This window comes from Pelecanus crispus, chromosome 10 (genome assembly GCF_030463565.1).
Source record: "Pelecanus crispus isolate bPelCri1 chromosome 10, bPelCri1.pri, whole genome shotgun sequence".
In the NCBI taxonomy this organism is placed as follows: domain Eukaryota; kingdom Metazoa; phylum Chordata; class Aves; order Pelecaniformes; family Pelecanidae; genus Pelecanus; species Pelecanus crispus.
In genome coordinates this window covers 29,167,780-29,188,015 of record NC_134652.1, presented here as the reverse complement: position 1 = coordinate 29,188,015, position 20,236 = coordinate 29,167,780, and the positions used below count along the sequence as shown (strand labels likewise).

The window sequence follows — 20,236 nt, the reverse complement described above, 5'->3', positions numbered from 1 at the left end:
CAAGTGTTCTGAGGAGTGGCTGAGGGAACTGGGGTTGTTTAGCCTGGAGAAGAGGAGGCTGAGGGGAGACCTTATCGCTCTCTACAACTACCTGAAAGGAGGCTGTAGTGAGGTGGGTGTTGGTCCCTCCTCCCAAGTAACAAGGGAGATAGGACAAGAGGAAACAACCTCAAGTTGCACCAGGGGAGGTTTAGATTGGATACTAGGAAAAATTTCTTCACCAAAAGGGCTGCCAAGCATTGGAACAGGCTGCCCTGAAGGTATTTAAAAGACATGTAGATGTGGTGCTCTGGGACATGATTTAGTGGTGGACTTGGCAGTGCTAGGTTAACGGTTGGACTTGATGATCCTAAAGGCCTTTTCCCACCTAAACGATTCTATGATTCTAAGATAACATCTGGTATAAGTTTAAGTTGTCTGGGGAACTAACTCTGCACGTTTGTATCTAGTCTGGGTAGATACTCACTTGAGATGCAAAAATGAGCTGGTTGAACTTCTCGCTGCAAATACTACTACTTGAATCTGGCACATCATCTGCCTTGTAAAATATTAGTGTAAAAACTTATTTCAAGAAACAGCTTAAAGCAACTTCTAAAATGCAGAAATTCCATTTATTATATTGAGGATATCAATTGCAAGTAGTCTTGCAATGCACTCTCTTCACTCTAAGTACAATACAGTACACTGTTTTCCACAATAAGTTACATAAAGGCAAATTTTATGTACATATAAAAAGGATCAGTGCCCAGAACTATTTGCACAGCATATCCGCTATTCAGAAATCAACCGTTTAAATCTTAAATTGCCTTCAGAATTCTTGAAGCAAACTGAATTAATAAACAGATCTTAATTACCTGGTTTGAGAAGGGTTTTCAACTAAATTCAGCAGAGACCATTCAAATGGTTTAACCACTGAATTAGCGTTCTCAGCATTCACTCTATAAACAAATGTATTAAAAATGAGGCATGCCATACGGTAGCATATAAGACCACATGAAGAAAAATGACTTGCCTGCATTTAAACTGTTTATACATCCCAAAATACCCAAAAGGGAAGTAGGGAAGTAGTAGTGCCATTGTACAAGGCACTAATGAGACCACAGCATAATTCTGCTTATGCATGCTCAAAAAAAACCAAAATAAAAAAACACACCAGAGGAAAAAAACCCCAAAACCGTAAAACCCCCTCAAACTGAAAAAGTGAAGAATAAGGCTACTAGGATAATCAGTGGAATGGAGAACATCATATGAAGACAGACTGTAATAGCACTTGCTTTTTCAGTCAGTGAAACAGCTAAGAGTATATGACTGCCTTCTGACAACATGTAAGGAAAATTCCAGAAAGAGAAAAAGAAAGCAAAAAGATAGTATTGGCATAACAGCAAATGGGCCTCTAACGAATTTATATGGCAATGAAAAGATGGTTTCTCAACTTAAAGGACAAGATGTACAGGCAGGGGGCCTTTGAATAAGAAGGAGTGGGGCCAAAAGTCTTAAACATGCTTAAGAGCATAGCTCAGTTTATAGAGGGGATTCTGTGATGTGGTGTCTACTGTGGGAAAAGACCAGACCCGGGAACACCCAACTGGAAAGTTCCCAACTGGTCTGGTCCATCACCGAGATAAAAAGGTGGTGTCTCTTTTGCAGTGTGAAATTACATTATATGCTCCAAAATTCCACTTAAAGATTTTCATTTCCCCCTCTTTCACATGAATTACTCTACACTCAACCATGTGAATGTCTGTTCATACAGCAAATGCGGCACCAAGCCCTTGCTGTGAATCCAGCAACCTGAGCAGCTGGCATACCAGTCAGCGCGTCCCGTATACCTTTCATGGCAAGATTCTTTTTCCACACCTTTCTCTTGTTTCTACAATGGAGCGTAAGCATAGTATCCTTCTAAAGTCACAGTGCAGTGAGCCATACAGACTGAAAATACTCGAGACAACACAAAAGATTACTTAATTCAATTCTTAAGGTAATGCAAATATAAGAATTGGAATGTACCATGTGGAAAAGCATTGAGTTGTACATTCCACTGATTTTTCCAATCAATACTGAAGACACTTTCCTTGAACTACGTACACTTTCCAATTTATTTGAGGTGCTTGAACTTGTAAGATAGGTAATAGCGTATCAGTCAAAGAATTACTTGGAAAACAAATACAAGAACCAAAACCCCCCTAAACTCTTCTTCACTGAAAAAGAGAGGCACTGCATTTTTAAGCTGAATTAAGGCTGTAAAATGATGCTGGTTCATTGTGAATTTGAAGTCATCAAATGTCATGGGGGTGACATTTAACCCACTGCTTCACTGTTAGTCCTGTAAGCTTGTTTGCGGAGGTGAGTCTCGATCTCCTCCCTGAAGACCAGCATCCCAAGGTGCGAGTGAGAGGCCTCGTTCATGGCTTTGGACTGGATACACATGCGATACTGCTCTGGAGTGAGTTCGTCTGCACAATGTTTCTCATGCCAGAGGTGAAACAGACCAGGGACCGGTGTCCTGATCACAATAAGGTCACCGTGCAAGTACTTTCTGTACAGGTGAACATCCTCACCACCCCAGCCTTTCACTTCCAAGTCAAAACCCCCTATAAAAACAATATCAGAAAATGTTAATTTTGGCACACAGGCTAGATGTAAGGCAAAAAGAGCAACACTCCTTGTCTAATATATTACAAAATCTGGTATGACTTTAATTAAGTTCTCCATGCCAAAGCATGCCAAATTGAGGGAGAGGAGCTTCAAGCATACCACATCCTTTGTGGTGGAAACTGCCCAGGACACACATCATGCACTGCTGGCTTCAGAAAGTCTCTTAGAACAGTGTCTCCAAATCACATTATGCATGACATCCCATGTGACAGCTGCAGAAAACTGTAGGCAAACCTCACTGGCTATGCTTTTGGGTTATTTTTAGCAATCATAATGGATTTTAGCAGCTGGAAAATGAGGCAGTCATGCACCATATGAAAAGCCCTCTCTAAAAATGCCAGCAATTACTCCACAGGTCACAACTCAAAAAGCTGGATTAAGCTGTTCCAGCATTTTAAGTTCTCTTGCCTTTTCAGGACCTTAGCAAAAAATCGACCCAGACTCACGCACAATTTCAAAACTCTAGAAATATGAAGTCTTCATTTAGCATATACCGTACACGTGGCAATATGACTGCTATTAGAGATCAGCCTGCATTCAAGCCATTATACAGCACACGGGGTTATATCATTGCACCTTCTGGCAGACTATCTGCAAGACAGTCTTCCAAATTCAAGTGCCCCAAGCTGTTCTCAGTTTTAACAGCATGCCACAAGGGGGTGCCCAAGCGTATTGCTAAAGCCTCGGACAACTATATTCAACTACTCCAGGTTATTTAAAAGCATTTGAATGATTCTTGTCTATGTTAGTGGTTTACTTGAGGGACGTGTTTCTTAAGCTTGATTAATTTGCTTCAGACAGTCACAAAGTACAAAAGAAAAAGAGTTTTCAACGTTCTAGAGTGAAATGTTGTTACTAAAAACACTTTGACTTTTAAAAAACACTCATCAGATGGGACATCAAAATCTAGAAAAACTAATTTATCTCGTTGGTCAAACTGGTCAAGCAAGTCTGACTGCTGGGCTTGGGAAAATAATAAAAGAAATAAATGCATTACTTTCCTATTGTCAGGTAAGAACAGAGAATCAATTTTTAGACACTTTTTTTTTTTTTACAGTTTTCACCTTACCAACAGTCAGAAAGTCTGTCCGATATTGACAAGTCATCCCAAAGCCAAAATCCCGCCAGAAGCCAGAATCCTTCTTGTGTACCTGCAATTTTAAAACAATATCATTTTGAAACACAAAATACAAAGGAGGTACATTGCACTTGGTTTTGTAGAAAGCTAAGCTCTTCCAATCATTTTCTCAGTGCAGGATATAGCATATAACACTTCTAGTATTTCTGTGTCATGCACAGATGTGGGCTTCCTAATTACCTACTGTTCACTTCACCCTTTGCCATCTGATTCCAAATATGTACTCGCATTGCAGTTTCCACATTTACCTTTCTGCCACACCTCCTCTAATTTCTATGTATCTGCTCAGACCAAGCAGTAAATTTTTGGTAGTCTATTGCCAAATCACCTGTTCCCGATACTGCAATTCCTACCTGGTTTCTAAGGCCACATTGGTCTCTTCTTGTTCTGATATGACAAGAAAAGTAAGTTTTGTGATTGAGGTCAGCAACCATAAAGTTGTTGGATTCAAAAAAGTAAACAGCAGAGTTGTCAGGCAGGAGCTCACTCTCTCAGCTGTGACTACCTGAGGCCATATGCAAAAGCTTCCCTCCTCCTTTCAGTAGGATCCTTGCAAACAACGTAAGGGGTAAGGGTTACTATGTTTTTCTTTTCTTTTAGTAAGGCTGTGTTGCACTCTCCTTTCTCTCCTCCAAACCGGTCTACCTCAGAAGTCCCAGCTGCAAAACGCAATTTCATTTATACAGTCTCTTGAAAGAGAGTCAGGCTGGACATTGACCATGGCCATTCCATCTTCAGGCAACAAAGACCCAGAAATACAGTATGTACTTCTTTCTGCTGAGCCCCAGATCATCCTTAAACCTATTCTCTTCAATGTTTGTGGGGTTTGTTTATTATTTTGACTACAAGCCTCCCTAGAAGCAGTGTTTCTCATTCCAAAAGCAAGATGAAATTAGCAGTATAACAGCCCATGGTTCTGGCAGATGTTGGATGGCAAAGGTAAAGAAATAATCTGCAGAGTACAGCTGTCCACAGCACCAAAGCAGCAAGTGACTGAACATCTTAGCCCACCTCGAGTTACATGGCACACTTCCTGCAACTACCATTTGGTAGTTAGCAAAGACAGTCAATACTGAGGGAAGCTTATTGAGCACCGTTCATAGTTTTTTTTTCCTTTCACAACTTCTTTGTTTGCTGGAACATAAGACAAAAGTTGCTGCCATGTTATGCCACTATCCTCCTAAAACAGTGGCTCTCCAAGCAAGAATTAAGCAACAGGTGAGAAGTACCAACTTCATTTGATTAATAGCACTTTTTTTTTTTTTTTTTTTAAATCTAGGTAAAACTCCAAGTTTCTCTAAGAACAAGTTTTGTACTGTTTGATAAGCTTTTCTTCCAAGTGCTTTGCCCATAATGGAGAAAAGTGTTTACATACGCACTGCCAAAGGTCATAAGATATCCCAAACAGACTACTAAGTTACACTTAATTTTCTTTTAATACAAAGCACAACTAACTCTATCCAGAATAAGTCACACTGCTTACCAATTGTTGCTCCACAGGGGGTGGTACATCTTGGTTGGCATAGACAATAGCAGGATTATAAAGGCTGAATACCACAGGATAAAAAACCTTTTTCCCTGGAAGTCAAAAGGTAATTGTTACTCACTGTGGGCATCCTTTCTGAAGGCCAATAGGAAATTAGAAGTATTCTCTTTATGTGAAATACTAGCTATTAGCCATCTAGTGAAAACAAATAAATACAACATCTAACTGCTAGGATTTCCCATTTAGGTAGCCCACAACATCTAGTGAGACAGAGCTCACAGGATTTTAAAAAAAAAAAAATCTATGCACACATATTTATATATACTCTGTAGGTATACACTCAAATATAGTTATACATATAAAATACTTTGTTTATATATATCTCTCACAATATCACATTACATGCCAGTGAAAAATCCCTGCCATAATGGTATGCAGTAAAGCTAAAAAATAACGGAGTCCAAGTAACACCTTGCATAGCTTGAGTTTTATGAGCGTGCCTCTTCCCATGGGCATTTAAAAGCGTGTACATCCAGGATGTCCTGCAAGGGCATTAAGCATCATGAGTATTCTGATTATGCTGTGACACCAGTTCTATGCCTATTACGCCTATTACAGAAGCCAGATAAATATTTTTCAGGGATCTCTGGCATTACCAGTGGTGCAAAGGTATCGGTGACAGCCCACGAGAATACTCAGGACCCTGATTTGAGCATGAGCTCTGAACGTGTGAGAAGCATTTTCAGTCTCACTTGAAGCAAAGGCGACAAACTGTCAGTATGAACTGTCAAGCACTCTCTCAAACTCCCTTCCTTGTGAAAGCTCACAAGACGCTCCTCTCCAAAGTTTTTCCAATTATTTATACAACTCGTTTCATGAAGTGCAAAGAAACAGAAATCAAAGAAAAAGCAAGAAATAGAATCCAAATATCTGGCTTATAGCAGACTTTCTTGCCTGTTTATTATGTAAAGGAAAAGTATCTATTCATTCCAAATTGACATTTGGAGAAAATGGTTTCTGGCTGCAACAAATCTGGAATAAGCGTAAGCATTAAAAAAACCCCAACCAACCAAATGTTTTACAGGAGAAGGTCTTAACTAGCATGCTTGTTAACTCAAGAAACCTTTATCCTTCTTGGCAGAAGCTTGTAGAACAAGCAAGCGTCATACAAACTTGAGAAAAATGGTCAGAAAATTCCAGAGCTTGGGATGTAAGTGTGGAACATTAGCTCAGTCTCCGTAAGGAGCACATTGTGTAGCTCTACTGAAAACCATTTGTACGTGATGTGTCTTGGCCATAAAAGTGTGAGAAGAAATAAACCAAACTTGTTAGAGATTTCAGCATAACAAAAATCATCTTCCACTGGAAGTGCTGCATTGAGTTTTGTTATAGAATGTTACATGCAGTCTAATTGTTAAAGCTATTAAACTGTCCAGCTTTCTTTTAGACAGCCAAATCTTAAGAAAATGTGAAAACTGTACTTATTGTACAAGAGAGACAACGTGTTTGTAAAACAAGCCACACTAAGGCAAAAGTTATTTCTCAGTCTAAATACTATTGTCTTTTGTGCTTTTTAATTTTCCTAGGTGCATGGTATTGGATAAGTTCCACCATTCAAGTTAGTTTTCTATATGCTCAACACAGGCCAGTTTAAGCCAAACAAGACGACAAGACTTGGTTACAGCAACTGTAAAGGAACATACCAGGCTCAGCATTTAAGCGACAACTGTTGAGGAACTCGGCTGTGAAATAAACATCAACATCACAGAAGAACATCAGGACCTCGCCCTTTTCCCAGGCTCTGGCACCCATGTCAAGTCCCCGGCCTCGGTTAAATTCCTCATTCAGAGAGACGAGTGTGTAATTGTGGAAGTTAGTTTCTCTAGAAGAAAAACAGAGCAAAACCAAAATTAAATCCGGGGGGGTGGTGGGGGAGGGGTGGGTGGAAGGGGCCATTTATACTTTTTCAGCATTTTACAGTAATTTCATTCCAGATTTTTTTTAAAAAAAGTTATATCATCAGGATGAGAAAAAAAAGACCTGTTCCACTTAGTTGTCTATTTTAAGTGTCAGAGTTTAGACATTGTAAAAAGATGGACCTCAGTCTTCATAACTTCATTTTGCATTTAATCATTCAGACAGATTTAAAAGGTCTTTTGGCAACTGATGTGAATTGAAGTGTTCTCTGAAGTTACAATGCCACCTAAAATTTGTCCCCCCAGACTAAGATGTCCTGACTAACAGAGCAATATCTCTGTCTTCCCTACGTCAGAGAGGAGGGCAAATGGAAAGCCAGAGTCCTGGCACCACCAAAGTCATGAGGCCAAAGGCCATCTGTCTGGCGATGCCACCATACCCAGTCAGTTTGCTTCTCCTCACTATTTCATACCAGTAGCACACATTCCTCTACTTGTCGCAGAAAAGGGAAGGAGCAGCAGAGGGATATCGGAAATACACATGGGGAATATCTTCAAGCAAAGTTAAGTGTCTGCTTCAGAGACACTTCAGAGGCCAATGCTTGCAAAGAACAGAGTGAAGATACTCAACAGCAGCACCACTAAGATAAAGAACCAGACAAATGCCAGTGAGTTCGCAATTGTGAATCTGACTCAGTGCTGTGAGAAGAAGAGGACGTCTCACAGGGAGCACAGCAGGCAGCAGAGAGGCCTCAGAAACAGGCAGCCAGTGCTCGGCAAGCTAGATGCCAGGGAGGCTCTGTGGGAGGAAGGCAGAAGCGCTCCTCCCTTCCAAAAGATGTCTGTGCACGCCAGGTCAACTCGCCATCACGTTTTAAGCCAGCAACACAATAGCCTGTGCCTAACACATTTCAACGAGCAGAGCCTTGGCCTGTGTTGTGAGATGGAGATACCTGGGAGCCCAGCTCATTCTTGGCCAAGAAGGGTAACAGGCTCCCAGTTCAGGGACGAGCACAAGAGCTCAGGCGAGAAGCAGCCCCTTAGCTACAGGCTTGCGGATGCTATTACCTGTCCCATCCCTCTGGAGTAAAAAAAAAAAAAAACAAACAAACAACTTCTGGGAATTTTAAATCCATACTACTGTAATGCTATTTGCTGAGACAGCCACAATAAAACAGTGTTTAAAGTTGTTTTATAGCAGAGGGCAAGTATGGGCCCAATTACCTAGTACCTAGAAGATAGAGGGCAAAGCTTAACTTCTCACACTCACCACTCCACCAGCCTACTTTGACTACATTTCTCTTCCTTATCATTAAATGAAATTGATTCTCCGGTGAAAGAACTATCAAAATACACATCCCCGTTCCAAAAGAACTTTAATTCTGATCCATCTGTTAGCGTGACTGAACATTCACTGCAAAACTCACCCCTGTTGTTTTTTTGGACTGTCAGATAGAAACCTCAAAGCCACTGCTGGTTTTGGCCTATAACTTGAGTTTTAGTAGTCTTCAGGAGACTTTTGCAATTTAAGCTGTAAAATGCCAACCAAAAAAATAGCATACTGTAAATAAAGCTTACTTTTTATTTTAACTTGTAATGGACTATAAAGTTATTCATTATTTCATCCTTCTTAAAAAACATTTTAAATGCCAATCAATATAGTTTGTATTGGATCGACACACTTACCTAGCTACGGATTCTAGGATGCTTTTTACTTCCGATAGCCCATCTTGTCCAAAATACACCACTGTGAGGTGAACACGCTTATCCTGATGAATACACACATCCCTACAAGCACAAAGATAAGCTGATGTTAATAATTACTTGCAACGCAACAGACGCTTCAGGTACTTAAAAGCTATTGCATTTAAAAGTATTAGCAGATTTAAATATTCTGGTCAGATTTCAACTAGCTCCTAAAGAAAACAAGAAAAGATGTTTTCCCTCTTCTTTCCCCATCTTTCCCATTTGAATCAGAAGGTTCCAATACTGTGTGTCTCATCCCAACACCTTATTTTATAAACAGGAGCTCAAAAACTATTTTAACTACAGAAACGATGTTCAAGATCATCTGTGTCCAGGTTTACAGTGGCCCTGGCATTTGGTCTAAAAGGGGTTTTGGTGCACTTTGATAACCTCTTAAATCCTTTTAGAAGTAATATTTTCTCCATACAATAGGTTCAATTACAAACATCCCAAGGCAGTTGCACACAATGTTGGAATCATTAGTTCTGTTGCAAATCCACCAGAACAGAAGTTCATTCTGAAAACGAAACAAAATACTGAAAATTGGCAATATAGCTCACTATATAATCTCATGCACCTACCTAAAGTTTTGCATAAATTGTGCAAATGCCTCAGTTCTTCCAGCAAGAGGGACAATAATGTTAATGATTGATCTAGAAATATCGACCGTTTCACTCTTCACTTTCATGAGGGGTCCAAAAGGTCGGAACAAGGTGACATGCCTGTATTCCATGCCATCCATCTTCTTATAAAACAGCTCATACTGTGTCCCCTTATCTCTTTCTGTACGATAGTAACCTGAAGAATAAGTCACACAAGTAATTTGTAAAGTCAAAGATCCCAGCAATTGTATTTCAGAATTTTTCCTGAGAACTATAAAAAAAGTGAAAAATAAAGCTTTTGGGGGAAAGCTTCTGGGGTTTTCCTAAAACCAAAACAATCCACATACCACCAATTATCACAATCACCCTCCTACCTTTTTAAGACCAGATCTGAAAAACAATCTCAAACCACCTCCAGCTTCCCCTGCTTCTTAGATAGGTTTTTATGGTCCTCTATCAACTTCTCAGGCAGAATTAGAGTTGGGTCTTCTCAACAAAAAGGGAATTCAACTATTTGCTATGGAAAGGGATAGCTGAAATCTAATATTGCCTGTTCTTAAGCCCTTCAGTAAGGATCTTCCCCTAAGCTAGTCCACAGTAAAAGCTGAGATCATCTGGCCAGCAATCAACACAACACAAGCTGTGAGCAGAACAAATGACACAGTAACTCGCTTGACAAAGCCTGTAAAATCTGAAATGTGATATCTAAAAAAAAAAAATCCATGCGATAAATGCCGGAATGCTTTAAAACTGTTTTCACTGCTGACCACTAGCTACAGTGCTTTCTATCCCATAAATAAGGATAGTGGAGTTTTACTGTAGCTATGGTCCTCTAAGGATGTAAGCAGAAGTTTTCTACATAGCTGTAACACTTTGAGAAAACAATACCAGTTCTCTGTAAACAGGATTACCTAATTAGAGACATTTTACTCCTAATGGGCAGAGAAAACTATCCCATTCAGAACAAATATTTAGGTTAGCTGATCGCTTTCATTTAAGGACCATCAAGGAAGCAACCAAGTCAACAGCCTCTAATTTTACACCACAAAGGAACAGATCAGGACGTGTGGCTTTGGCTGAACTAAGCTGTGCTGGTAGTCCTGTACCCATACTAACCTGAAGGTATGAAACAATGACAGGCAAAATCCTCTAACAGAACTGCCCTACATTCATCCCATCTCAGCTCTTCTCTCTCCCCCTCAAGGAACAGGTATATGAGAGAGAAGAAACATAATCTATACTATGAACCAAACAACTTTCAGCTGAGCTGGCCACACAGACCATTGTCAAAGTTATGAATAGCTGCATATCCCCAAGTGTGATGAACACACCTGCCTTTACACCATGCAACCAGTGTATTTCCATTCACTTGGCAGGCCTGAACTGCCTCTTCTCCTGCCAGCCAGTCTCCGGAGCACCCAAAATCCTCTCCCAGCCAGAAAGAAGGTGGCAGGGCACAGGATAGATGAACTGTTCTGGTGAACTGTTCTTTGGTGCTCAGTATTTATCCTGTCCTTTTTGTTATTGTCCTTTTTGCAACTGAAATGAAGAGGGGTCAAGATATGTGAAGGGAGCAGACCTCAAACGTAGAGCAGCTTGGTTTTGTTTGTCTATCTCAGGAACTAGAAAGAAGTCATCTTACAGCTTTGCTTCTCTCCCCATCCCCAGGCCAATATTCCTCCATGTTCCCTTCCTCCCATTACCTTCTCATTCAATACAAGAAGCAAAGGGTACACCACCTTGCCCCAACTTTTTTCCCCTCTATACCCCAGGCTCTCTTACAAAGAGTCCTTTCCCTAAACCTACCTAACTCCCTCCATGTTCCTCTGCTCCAGCCTCCCTCTCCAAACCAAATCAAGTTTCATTCACTGATGTTCCCTCCTCCTATCCCTCTCCTGTATCTGCCCAACAGCCTCTCTTTTACGGCAAGCTCCCTATTCCCCTCCAATATTCAGCTCTATAATGCACTCTTTCTTGCGGGCGAGCACATGCACTGGCAGACCCAACGGGAAACGTGGATGACCACCACACAGGGTCTGTGGGAGACAGGGTGTAGCAGAACAAGCTGGTGCCATCACACTAGAAGTTAATGGTGACTGAAACTAACCTTGGAACTTAAATGCTTTTTACCCTTTCAACAGTTTTGCAATGCACTCCTTTAAGAGGGCAGAAATCCACACTTAGTCCTTTGTGAACACACACCTGCATAGAATATGCACCACATTTTAATGCTTAAGAAAACATGACAGTTTCAAATCAGTATCAATTACAAGTACTGAAAACACTGTTTCAAACAATCAAAGTCCAGTGTTGACTGTTAGAAGCAGAAAAAGTTCTTAAATGCCTCTCAATCTTTTTCCACTCCAACCCTTTGTGCTGCGTAGTCTAGCGCCGTAGCTTCAAAACAGTTTCTTGGTTATTGGAGCAGCTGATGCACCATGGTGTTTGCGCACCATGCTCTCGCACAATATGCAGCCAATACTTTGTACCAGTACTCCTGCATAACTTAACATTCAGTATTGTGTATTATATTCCTTCCTCTAGTACCCAATAGTTGTCTACAGATGAAAATGCCATTTACAATGTAAGTGACATTTTTTAAAAAAGCATGTCACAGTTGCCAATAGCTTACCTTTAATCAAAGGATAAGCTTAAATGTCAGTCTACTACAGAAGGCTGTAGTACAGAATAAAAGTTTCTAGATTAAAGTACCTTTAAAAAAAAGGCTGCTGTAACTTCATAAAGACCTTAATATGCAAGTCCAAATTTGAGTAGTATCTTGCCAACATTCAGTTGCTGGAATATAAGATTCCAAGCTTTTGAATCTCAACATCCTACCAGCACCACACTTCTTTTAAAGAGTATGTGCGGCTCGAGTTACTCTCCTTGCTATGAGCTAACTTCCATAGGTAATCTACTAATTTGAATAGTTTTATGGAATTAAACCTTCTATACACAGAAGCCAGAATTAAGAACAGCCAGAAAAAGAACCCACATCTGTTTTACTTCTTGGTGTACTCAGGTTTTTAACACTTGGGACTGACTCATGTAATAAAACCTGCTATCTCACCTTCCAGCTAGCATATACTGGCCGCCATCCAAAATAGAGCTCTATAAGCAAAGAGGTAAAAACCAGCAGAAATAATTTAACAGCTGTTATTCCTGGTCCATGAAGCTTTACTCCCTTTGCAGAAGTTCTGTTTCTCACCAAACAAATTAAATCTTAGGAATACTGGGGATCAACTACTATCAAAGCCAAAAAGCTGTTCTTCTATTGCACTGAACACTATTACTTGTTTTACAACTACCAAGAAAGCTACCAAAAAAGTGTTTGGTCTATGGAATTTAAGACATATGTCTTTTTTTGTGTGCGTGTATCAAAAGTCTCTGTTGAAGTTCCCAGGACACTGGCCAGTTTCTGGTCTTATGCAGGATATACTAAAGGGGGTGTTTGCATGACGAAGAGCCCACACTGTTCTATGGATGGCAAGGACTCTGGAACAGTTTTGACTTTGAGCTTGCAGCATTGGGATAAACAGTTTTTACATGACAAGGACACATTTCGGGTGTGGAGTCTTCGCTGGAGGTTCAGACCTAAAGACAGTTTCTGGACTTTGCCCAGTTCCAACTGGAAACACAGAAGCAAGAGAAGTGCACTTGAACAGCAGCACTCAAATTCTGGTAGACATTCAGTAACAAGACCTTTATCAGAGGTTAACTAATTGCTAATTAGATGCTGAAAATATGCTAATGTCTCTGTTTTCCAAAGGTTAATTTTAGGTATCTATCCAATGGAAAAGCTTTTAATCTCTTGATAAAATAAAGCCGTTACACTGATAAACGTAACCCAAATAAACCAGTTACACTGATAGGAAAGTACAGATATCCATGAAGGCTCCTCACTGAGTTTTGCATCACTATGCGAGACTTAATGTCACAGGCTTCTGAAGAAAGGGGATGGACAGAGGTAATACTATCACGCCCTTCCCATTTTACTTATCCTCTGTTTCTCAATATTATCAAACACTGACCTCGAGAAATCTATTTTTAATCCAGGACTATCTCAGAATGCCCAATTCAGCAATTAGGTTAATTGTTTGTAGTCCTAGACCCCTTCGTTTGTGAAAATATGTAATACTGCAACTTTTATTCTCTCTAGGGATACTCCTCTCCCAAGGGGGATAGTGTACTCCTGTTTCTCATATGCTTAGATCTAATGAAAATATTAAGGAAAAAAAACTTCAAAGTGTTTCTCAAACAGCAACTGCAGAACAAGACTTTAAGGTCATGTTTTTGTTCTGTTAATGTTAGAATTGTGGAAGTTTCATTCTGGGTTTCAGCAAAGCAAAAAAGGTAACAATGCCGCAAACAGAGCCTTGCAAAGCTAAGAAACTTGCTGGTTTTCTTTTCATCAGCAGAGCAAGTCAATTAAGCCTTGTGAAAAATAATTTGGAGCTTTCAGAAAGTATCTTTATAGTTGCAATGCATACTTGCAAATCTATTTTTTCTCTTGGTGTTATTGCTAGAAGCCTGCCAATAGCCATGATGTAGCTGTGGCAGCTCTGCCTAATCACAACTCCAACACACATTTGGTCATTACTTTGTTTTGCAATGCTAAAACAAAGAACATCCGTTTGGGTAACACTTGAACAGGTCACTCGCTATCATGGATACAGTTTCTTTGCACCACTGGTAGAAGGCAGAACATCTTCATGTAGAGACCACAGAGGCTGAGCATGCAGCAACAAAGCTGCATGAACAGTTAAATCAAGGGCACAAAGCAAAAAAAAAACCAGCGGCAACAAGGAAGTGACCATCCATTAACTTGTATTTTGAAGTTTTTGGCCAACTTGGTATTAGAGTAATAAAAATCAGTTGATTCAGACTACCATGTAGTATTGAGTAATTAAGCGTACTTTTTCTGAAAAAGTTTATTTAGGAAATGTCTATTTATAAAATAGAAAAGGCAGACTCAGTTTAAATTCATGTCATTAGTCTTTGTTGCCACAAGTGACTCCAATATAGGTAAATCCTAAAATACAGCAAGAAAAAAATTCTTGATGCTTTCACAAATCAAGACAGTGATATTCCACTGAGTAGGCAAAGACAATGTAAATGCTGGGGAAGAACTTCAGACATTCAGTGGTGATGAAGAGATACCATTAGGCAAAATTGTCTATAAGAGACAAGATTCTAAACTTATTTAAACAGCCACCAAATTCCCTGAGGATTTATTAATACAACTTCAAGTACATACCATAAAAGATTACATAGCTCAAGGTTTAGTCTAGTATCTCACAAGTCCAGGAAAAAAGCTGAAATAATGCCCAGAACCAAACATTTACCTACATGAAAAGTTAGCCTACTGAGGTAGGAAGCTAGAACATTTCTAGAATAAAAAATGCCTGTTTCTGGTTTAGCCTATACTTGTGGCACAGTTTCGTGGGTAAGTTTTTGTAGATAGATACTTGTTAGTTTTGAGGAAAAAAATCCTGCAAGTCAGAACAAAAGCAAAATCAGTTTATTTACATTAAGCGTAAAATATGATAGCTATATATTAACTAATGCAGTATCAGTTTTCTCTTTTGCCCCCCCCAAGCAATCCACACACCAAGTTTCTCAGCCTCATTTCAAATTGCATAAAACTCTATAGTCTTAGTCCTAAATCACTTACTACAAAATAATCTTTAGCAACTGAAGAGGATACAGAACTTAAGTGACAAACTATTTGTTTTAACTCAAGCCAACTTTAACAAACTGTTTCTCGAAATGATCAATGCTAAGTCAGCAACAATTTGGTTGCGCTCTTAGGACATTTACAGGAATGGTTGTGACTTCAGTATACACACCAAGTCTGCTATGAAACTGGAACTCACCAGTTTATGATAGCTTAAGGAAGCAGTATTTTCTAAAGGGAAAGATAACGCTTTCCAACTGCACTTCCATCAAACAAGGATGCACAAACTGGCAACTGAGGTAGCGTGCTAGAGCCCAGTCACAGGGCTGCAGGGCAAGGGACCTGCATGTACCACTACCAGCTGGTTCCATTTCTCACCTCTAAGTTTCGGAACAACAGAAGAAAAAAAAACCCGTAAATATTCAGAAACAGCTTTTTTTGCTGGCCCAGTGTCTAAATTAGTCTCATAAACACAGAATACCCACACAACCCACAACTTCTGCCTGAAACAAGACACTGATATACATCACTATGGCTAGCTGCTAACACACCCATATGAACTAGCTACAGCATAAAGGTACTTTAAGAGCTGCGTGTTTTTTCTACAGTTCCTGTAACCTATGTTCGAAGACACTGCCTTTACAACAAAAGGAAACTAGTTCAACTTCCAAAACCAATTATCAATATACTTGAGTGAACAGAGGCAGGGGTGTGAGTAGAGTTCTAAGGTCCTACATCTGCTTGCTTTCATGGAGGTCTGCAGTCATCAAAGGCAGTACACTAAGAAAAATGAACAACTATTTCACTACCGGTAAAAACCAAGAAATCCAGTAGAGCGTAAGCAGTATCTAAAACAGTAAAGGAAAAGCAGCTGCACACACAATATAAAAAGAAAACAATTAAAAGACTGCAAGAATGACTACTGCCAGACAAAATAGTATGGTTTTAAGTGAAAACTGTACTAACAGCCTAACACTGCACTGGCTGTGTTATACTGACAGCTCAGTGGATTCTACACCCTGCCCCACCTTCTGGAATGAAGAAGAGTACTTGCATTAAACTTTAAACACAGTAGCTGTTAAAAGCAGAGACTTGTGCACTACAGACCAATTACATCATCTTAGACTGAAAGAACTGATTATTTCAAGGCCAACGGTACCTTTCTCCAGCATGTGTTTGCTTAACAGTGCAGACATCAGTACTGCTGAGATCCAGAATCCCTTTTACAGTAATGCTCTTATAACATGGTCCAACTTTAGGTGTTTTTTTATGGCAGCATGAACTGTATTTAATACTGTAAATACAAAAAAGAGGTACTAAGGCAGCTTGTGATACTACTTATCTTCATTAGCATTACACTGTACCTTGAAAGCAAACTTCTATAGGAATTATCACTAATGCATCTTTTAAGGGTGTTACTAAGTATTGAAAGTGTAACTGCTATTTTTGTTTTTGTAATAATGTGTTCTGTAATTAAATTTAGAACCACAGAAAGAGATTTTAATACAGAACAGCTCAAGGTTGCACAGTTTATAACTAGTATACCATGAAGGGTCTATTCAGGACACCAAATGCTTCAGCTGCCATGACCAGAACACATTAAGCCTACCAATGTTCTCCCTCCAATATGAGTATGCCAGCTCTACAAGAGTCAGAAGCCTGAATAGTAACTCAAAGTGGCATAGAAATGAGTGAAGAAAAAAAACCCAAAACTGTAGCTTCATACTGAAGAGCTTAGCTATGCTGGAACAAGAGAGATTAATCAATTTCTCCCTCCCGCTGCCACCAGTTTCACTAGAAGTCTTGCAGTTGTTTAGTACCATAAGCAGTCATGTCACACTGACTTCAGCTAAAATCCATTACGAATGCCTCAGTATTTTAAGCAGTTACAACTTCCCCTGTACACTACTTGTGGTGAGCCCTTCTTCTGAAAGGTATTTCTTGCTCCCTACACAAAACACAATACAATGAAGCAGTAATATTTTCATCATTAGAAATAAAGGTTCTTGCTGGGTAATTACTGTTCAAGACTACACTGAAGTAGGTAAAACCCCTAAAAATACAAACACCATTAAATGCCTGTTCTGGCATTAAATTTTGTTAACGGGCTAGAAAGCATGTAATAAACATACCTTCTATGAAATCATTTTCACTATACAGCTGCCTCTCTCCCACTCCGTCGTCTTCATCTGGTCCATCTTCTTCATCTGGATTATTGATAACTTCTAGGCCAGCCTCAATAACTTCCACCAATTCATCTCGTTTATCCTTTCTAACAGGCTTCTCTTCTGGATGCCGAGTGAGCCCCATCTCCAACTGGAATACTTTCATGGACGTAAAGCTTTCAAAAGGAACGACGCCATATTCACTAGGCAGTTTGGCCCCCACGCTCACCTCAGCTTTGTCAATCTGGGAATGAAGAAACTCTAAGAGATCATTGGATGCTTGTTCTTTGGTGCCCTGGTAGTTCATACCATTGACCTTGGGACTCTTTTTTTCCTGTAGGGATTTCAATTTATCACTCATTTCTTGAAGCTCTTGCTTTAACTGGGCAATCTGACGTTTCAGACTGGTAGCTCGGTTTTGATAATGCTCTTCTTGTTCCTGCAAGAGAGCTTGATAGTATTCTTTACCCATGTTTTCGCCTACAACACCAGGCAGAGATCCATTAACATCTGTTTGTGGAGCACACTCGAGCAAATACATGAGCAAGACTAAACTGAATAGTAAAGCAAGGCCCACTAACAGCCAACGAGTCCTGGCTTGAATTACTAAGCCTCTTCTGGGCATTCTCATATTATTTCCGTTTCCAATCCAAAAAGATGACTTATCTGCTCATGCCTTCCAGGGAGCATCACCCCAGAGTTCAAATCTTAGAAAGAGTGAGAAAGCATGACTCTAATAGTTACTACAAGTTTTGATAAAGTAGCTGATGAGCAGTTTTCAACCTTTGCCTTAATCAGGTGTCATTGCAGAGACATAAATCTGAAGTTCCCATGTCATCCATAACCATCAACTGTAAGTTTGGTTGACGCCATACAATTTGTTCAGAACTTCCTACCCCAACCAAAAAACCCTGCAGAGGGGGAGGAAGATGGAAGACACCAGCAAGGAGTCATACTTCCATTTCCTAATTCAACCCTAGTTGAAGGGTTTTAACCTATTTGAAGTTCAGTAAGGAAAGTCTGAAAAAGTCATTTCATAAGCTTTGAATTGACAGCAATTTCCCCCACACACACTGTGTAAGTGAGAGCAGTCTACAGTTTAGTAACAGTAGTTTTCATTGGCTAGCTTGGCTTTTCCTCTGGCACTTGAGTATTCTACTCCACTTCCCCTCCTTTCCTTGGACTGCAGTTTGAGTCAGCAAAATGAAGACAGAACCTAAAATTAAAAGAAAGGTGCATATTAGAACTGCAAAGCAGTCAGTCATTTGGAAAACACATGAACAAAGTTGTAACACATGGATGCAAAGGATTGCTGGGGGAAGGGGTGGGAAAAGGAGAAAGAGAAAACATTCTTTCTTTCCACTGCACTACCCCCATCAGTGATTCCCTTTGACATAGTATCTGCAAAATAGCTATATGGACAGTCTAATGAAATACATTTTTCACATAGCTAGCTAAGGCAGTAAGGTTTCTTCTCGGCTCATCAAGTTTTATTTAACTCCCCCATTCCTTCTTGGTTTTTTTGTTTTGTTTTCCTCTGTGGGAGGAAAAAAATCACCAACAAGACCCATGCCCTTCCTATTCCTCTAAACTAAAAAAATATTCCAAGAACTATTTTGAAGCAGCAGCAGCAGCTTGCAGTTCCATTTGCTTTTACTTTTAAGTAAATATCTTTTAGGGAATAATCATTCACTCATGAATAAACTATTGCAGATTTAAATATCAAAGTTCACAGAAACAGCATTTCAGAATAGGTCAAAGTCAACAGAAATTAAAATTCAAACCCCAGCTCCTGATTGATGACAGCGAGCCTCAGACTATCCATTCATTGACATTTCCACCTTTTGATTTGGGTAGGCCAGCGTGAAGAGGCATTGACCATTTGCATGGGTCACCCTCTTATACCACTGACCAAACCGGCTCAGCGTAAAAGACCAGGGAAAAAGACCACAGTTAGGGAAGAGGAGCACACCAAAAATCCAACTCAGCAGCAATAGTCAGCAAAACTGTTTCAATGACAGCATAAAGAGCTGCAAAGTAAGCTCAATGCATGCTAGTCTACTTTCTAACATTAATAAAATATTTTCATTTAAAACTTGGTTGTAGAAAATAAGTGAAGCTCGTTAAAATTTATCCAGGGATCTAGATGTAGAGCTCTACATCCATTTCAACTGTGTTGTGTAAACTTTGCTTGGGGGAAATTCTGGGACTTGAGTAACTTCAGTTTAGTTTCAGCATGCTTATGAGATTAGAAAAAACCTGCCCACTCCAATACTCCCTATATATGGGTTGGACAGATTGTTATCTAACACCGCCAGCAGCCACAAACCCTGTCCTTCCTCCATCCTTGCAAATAAGTCACAGTGCCACGATGCACTCCATATGCTTACAACAAACACCTTGCAACATTTCTCCCTTCCCATTTGGCTTCCAGCATTAGGATAGTGCTTTTGTGAGAACCAGGTACCATGTATCAGTGGTATCATGATATTTAGCATCCTCATTTGCAAGAAAGCTCCAATAACAAGGCCTGAAAGATTAAGTAATTTATTCGTACCACCAACACCGATGCCTGCAATAGCTGATCCTAAGTTTGCATGCATGTTGCACACACTAAGTTTTGCAAGAGCTGCACACCTTGGGGTTGTCCAGCTGAAATCTACAGCTCGAAGTGGTTGTTAGTGTTTCCAGTGTGAAAGTCCCTGCCCATGACCCTGTTCACAAATAAATTAGATCCATTATGTAGAAATTCTTAACAACAGCCGCCTTTAAGCTGCTGTATCTGAAACTGAAGCTTTTTGAACTCATGTAAAGCTACTGGACACTTTGGTACAAAACAAGTAACAGTTTT

At 39.8% G+C, this 20,236-nt stretch overlaps 1 protein-coding gene across 2 annotated transcripts; it reads right to left on the bottom strand.

The window, feature by feature from the left end:
* Positions 1-1,235: 1,235 nt before the first annotated feature.
* On the bottom strand, positions 1,236-18,546 carry CSGALNACT2 (chondroitin sulfate N-acetylgalactosaminyltransferase 2). 2 transcript variants are annotated; one of them, XM_009491528.2, is made up of 7 exons: positions 17,353-18,546; positions 9,523-9,739; positions 8,882-8,983; positions 6,983-7,161; positions 5,277-5,371; positions 3,725-3,806; positions 1,236-2,591 (listed from the first exon to the last, which is right to left on the bottom strand). In XM_009491528.2, exons 1-7 carry the CDS (start codon positions 18,014-18,016, stop codon positions 2,299-2,301), a joined length of 1,632 nt encoding a protein of 543 aa, XP_009489803.1. In that variant the 5' UTR covers positions 18,017-18,546; the 3' UTR covers positions 1,236-2,298. The 2 variants fall into 2 exon arrangements, with proteins under 2 accessions (XP_009489803.1, XP_075573664.1); XM_075717549.1 differs by lacking the exons at positions 1,236-2,591; positions 5,277-5,371; positions 6,983-7,161 and having other exon boundaries at positions 3,738-3,806.
* Between the last annotated feature and the right edge of the window lie 1,690 nt (positions 18,547-20,236).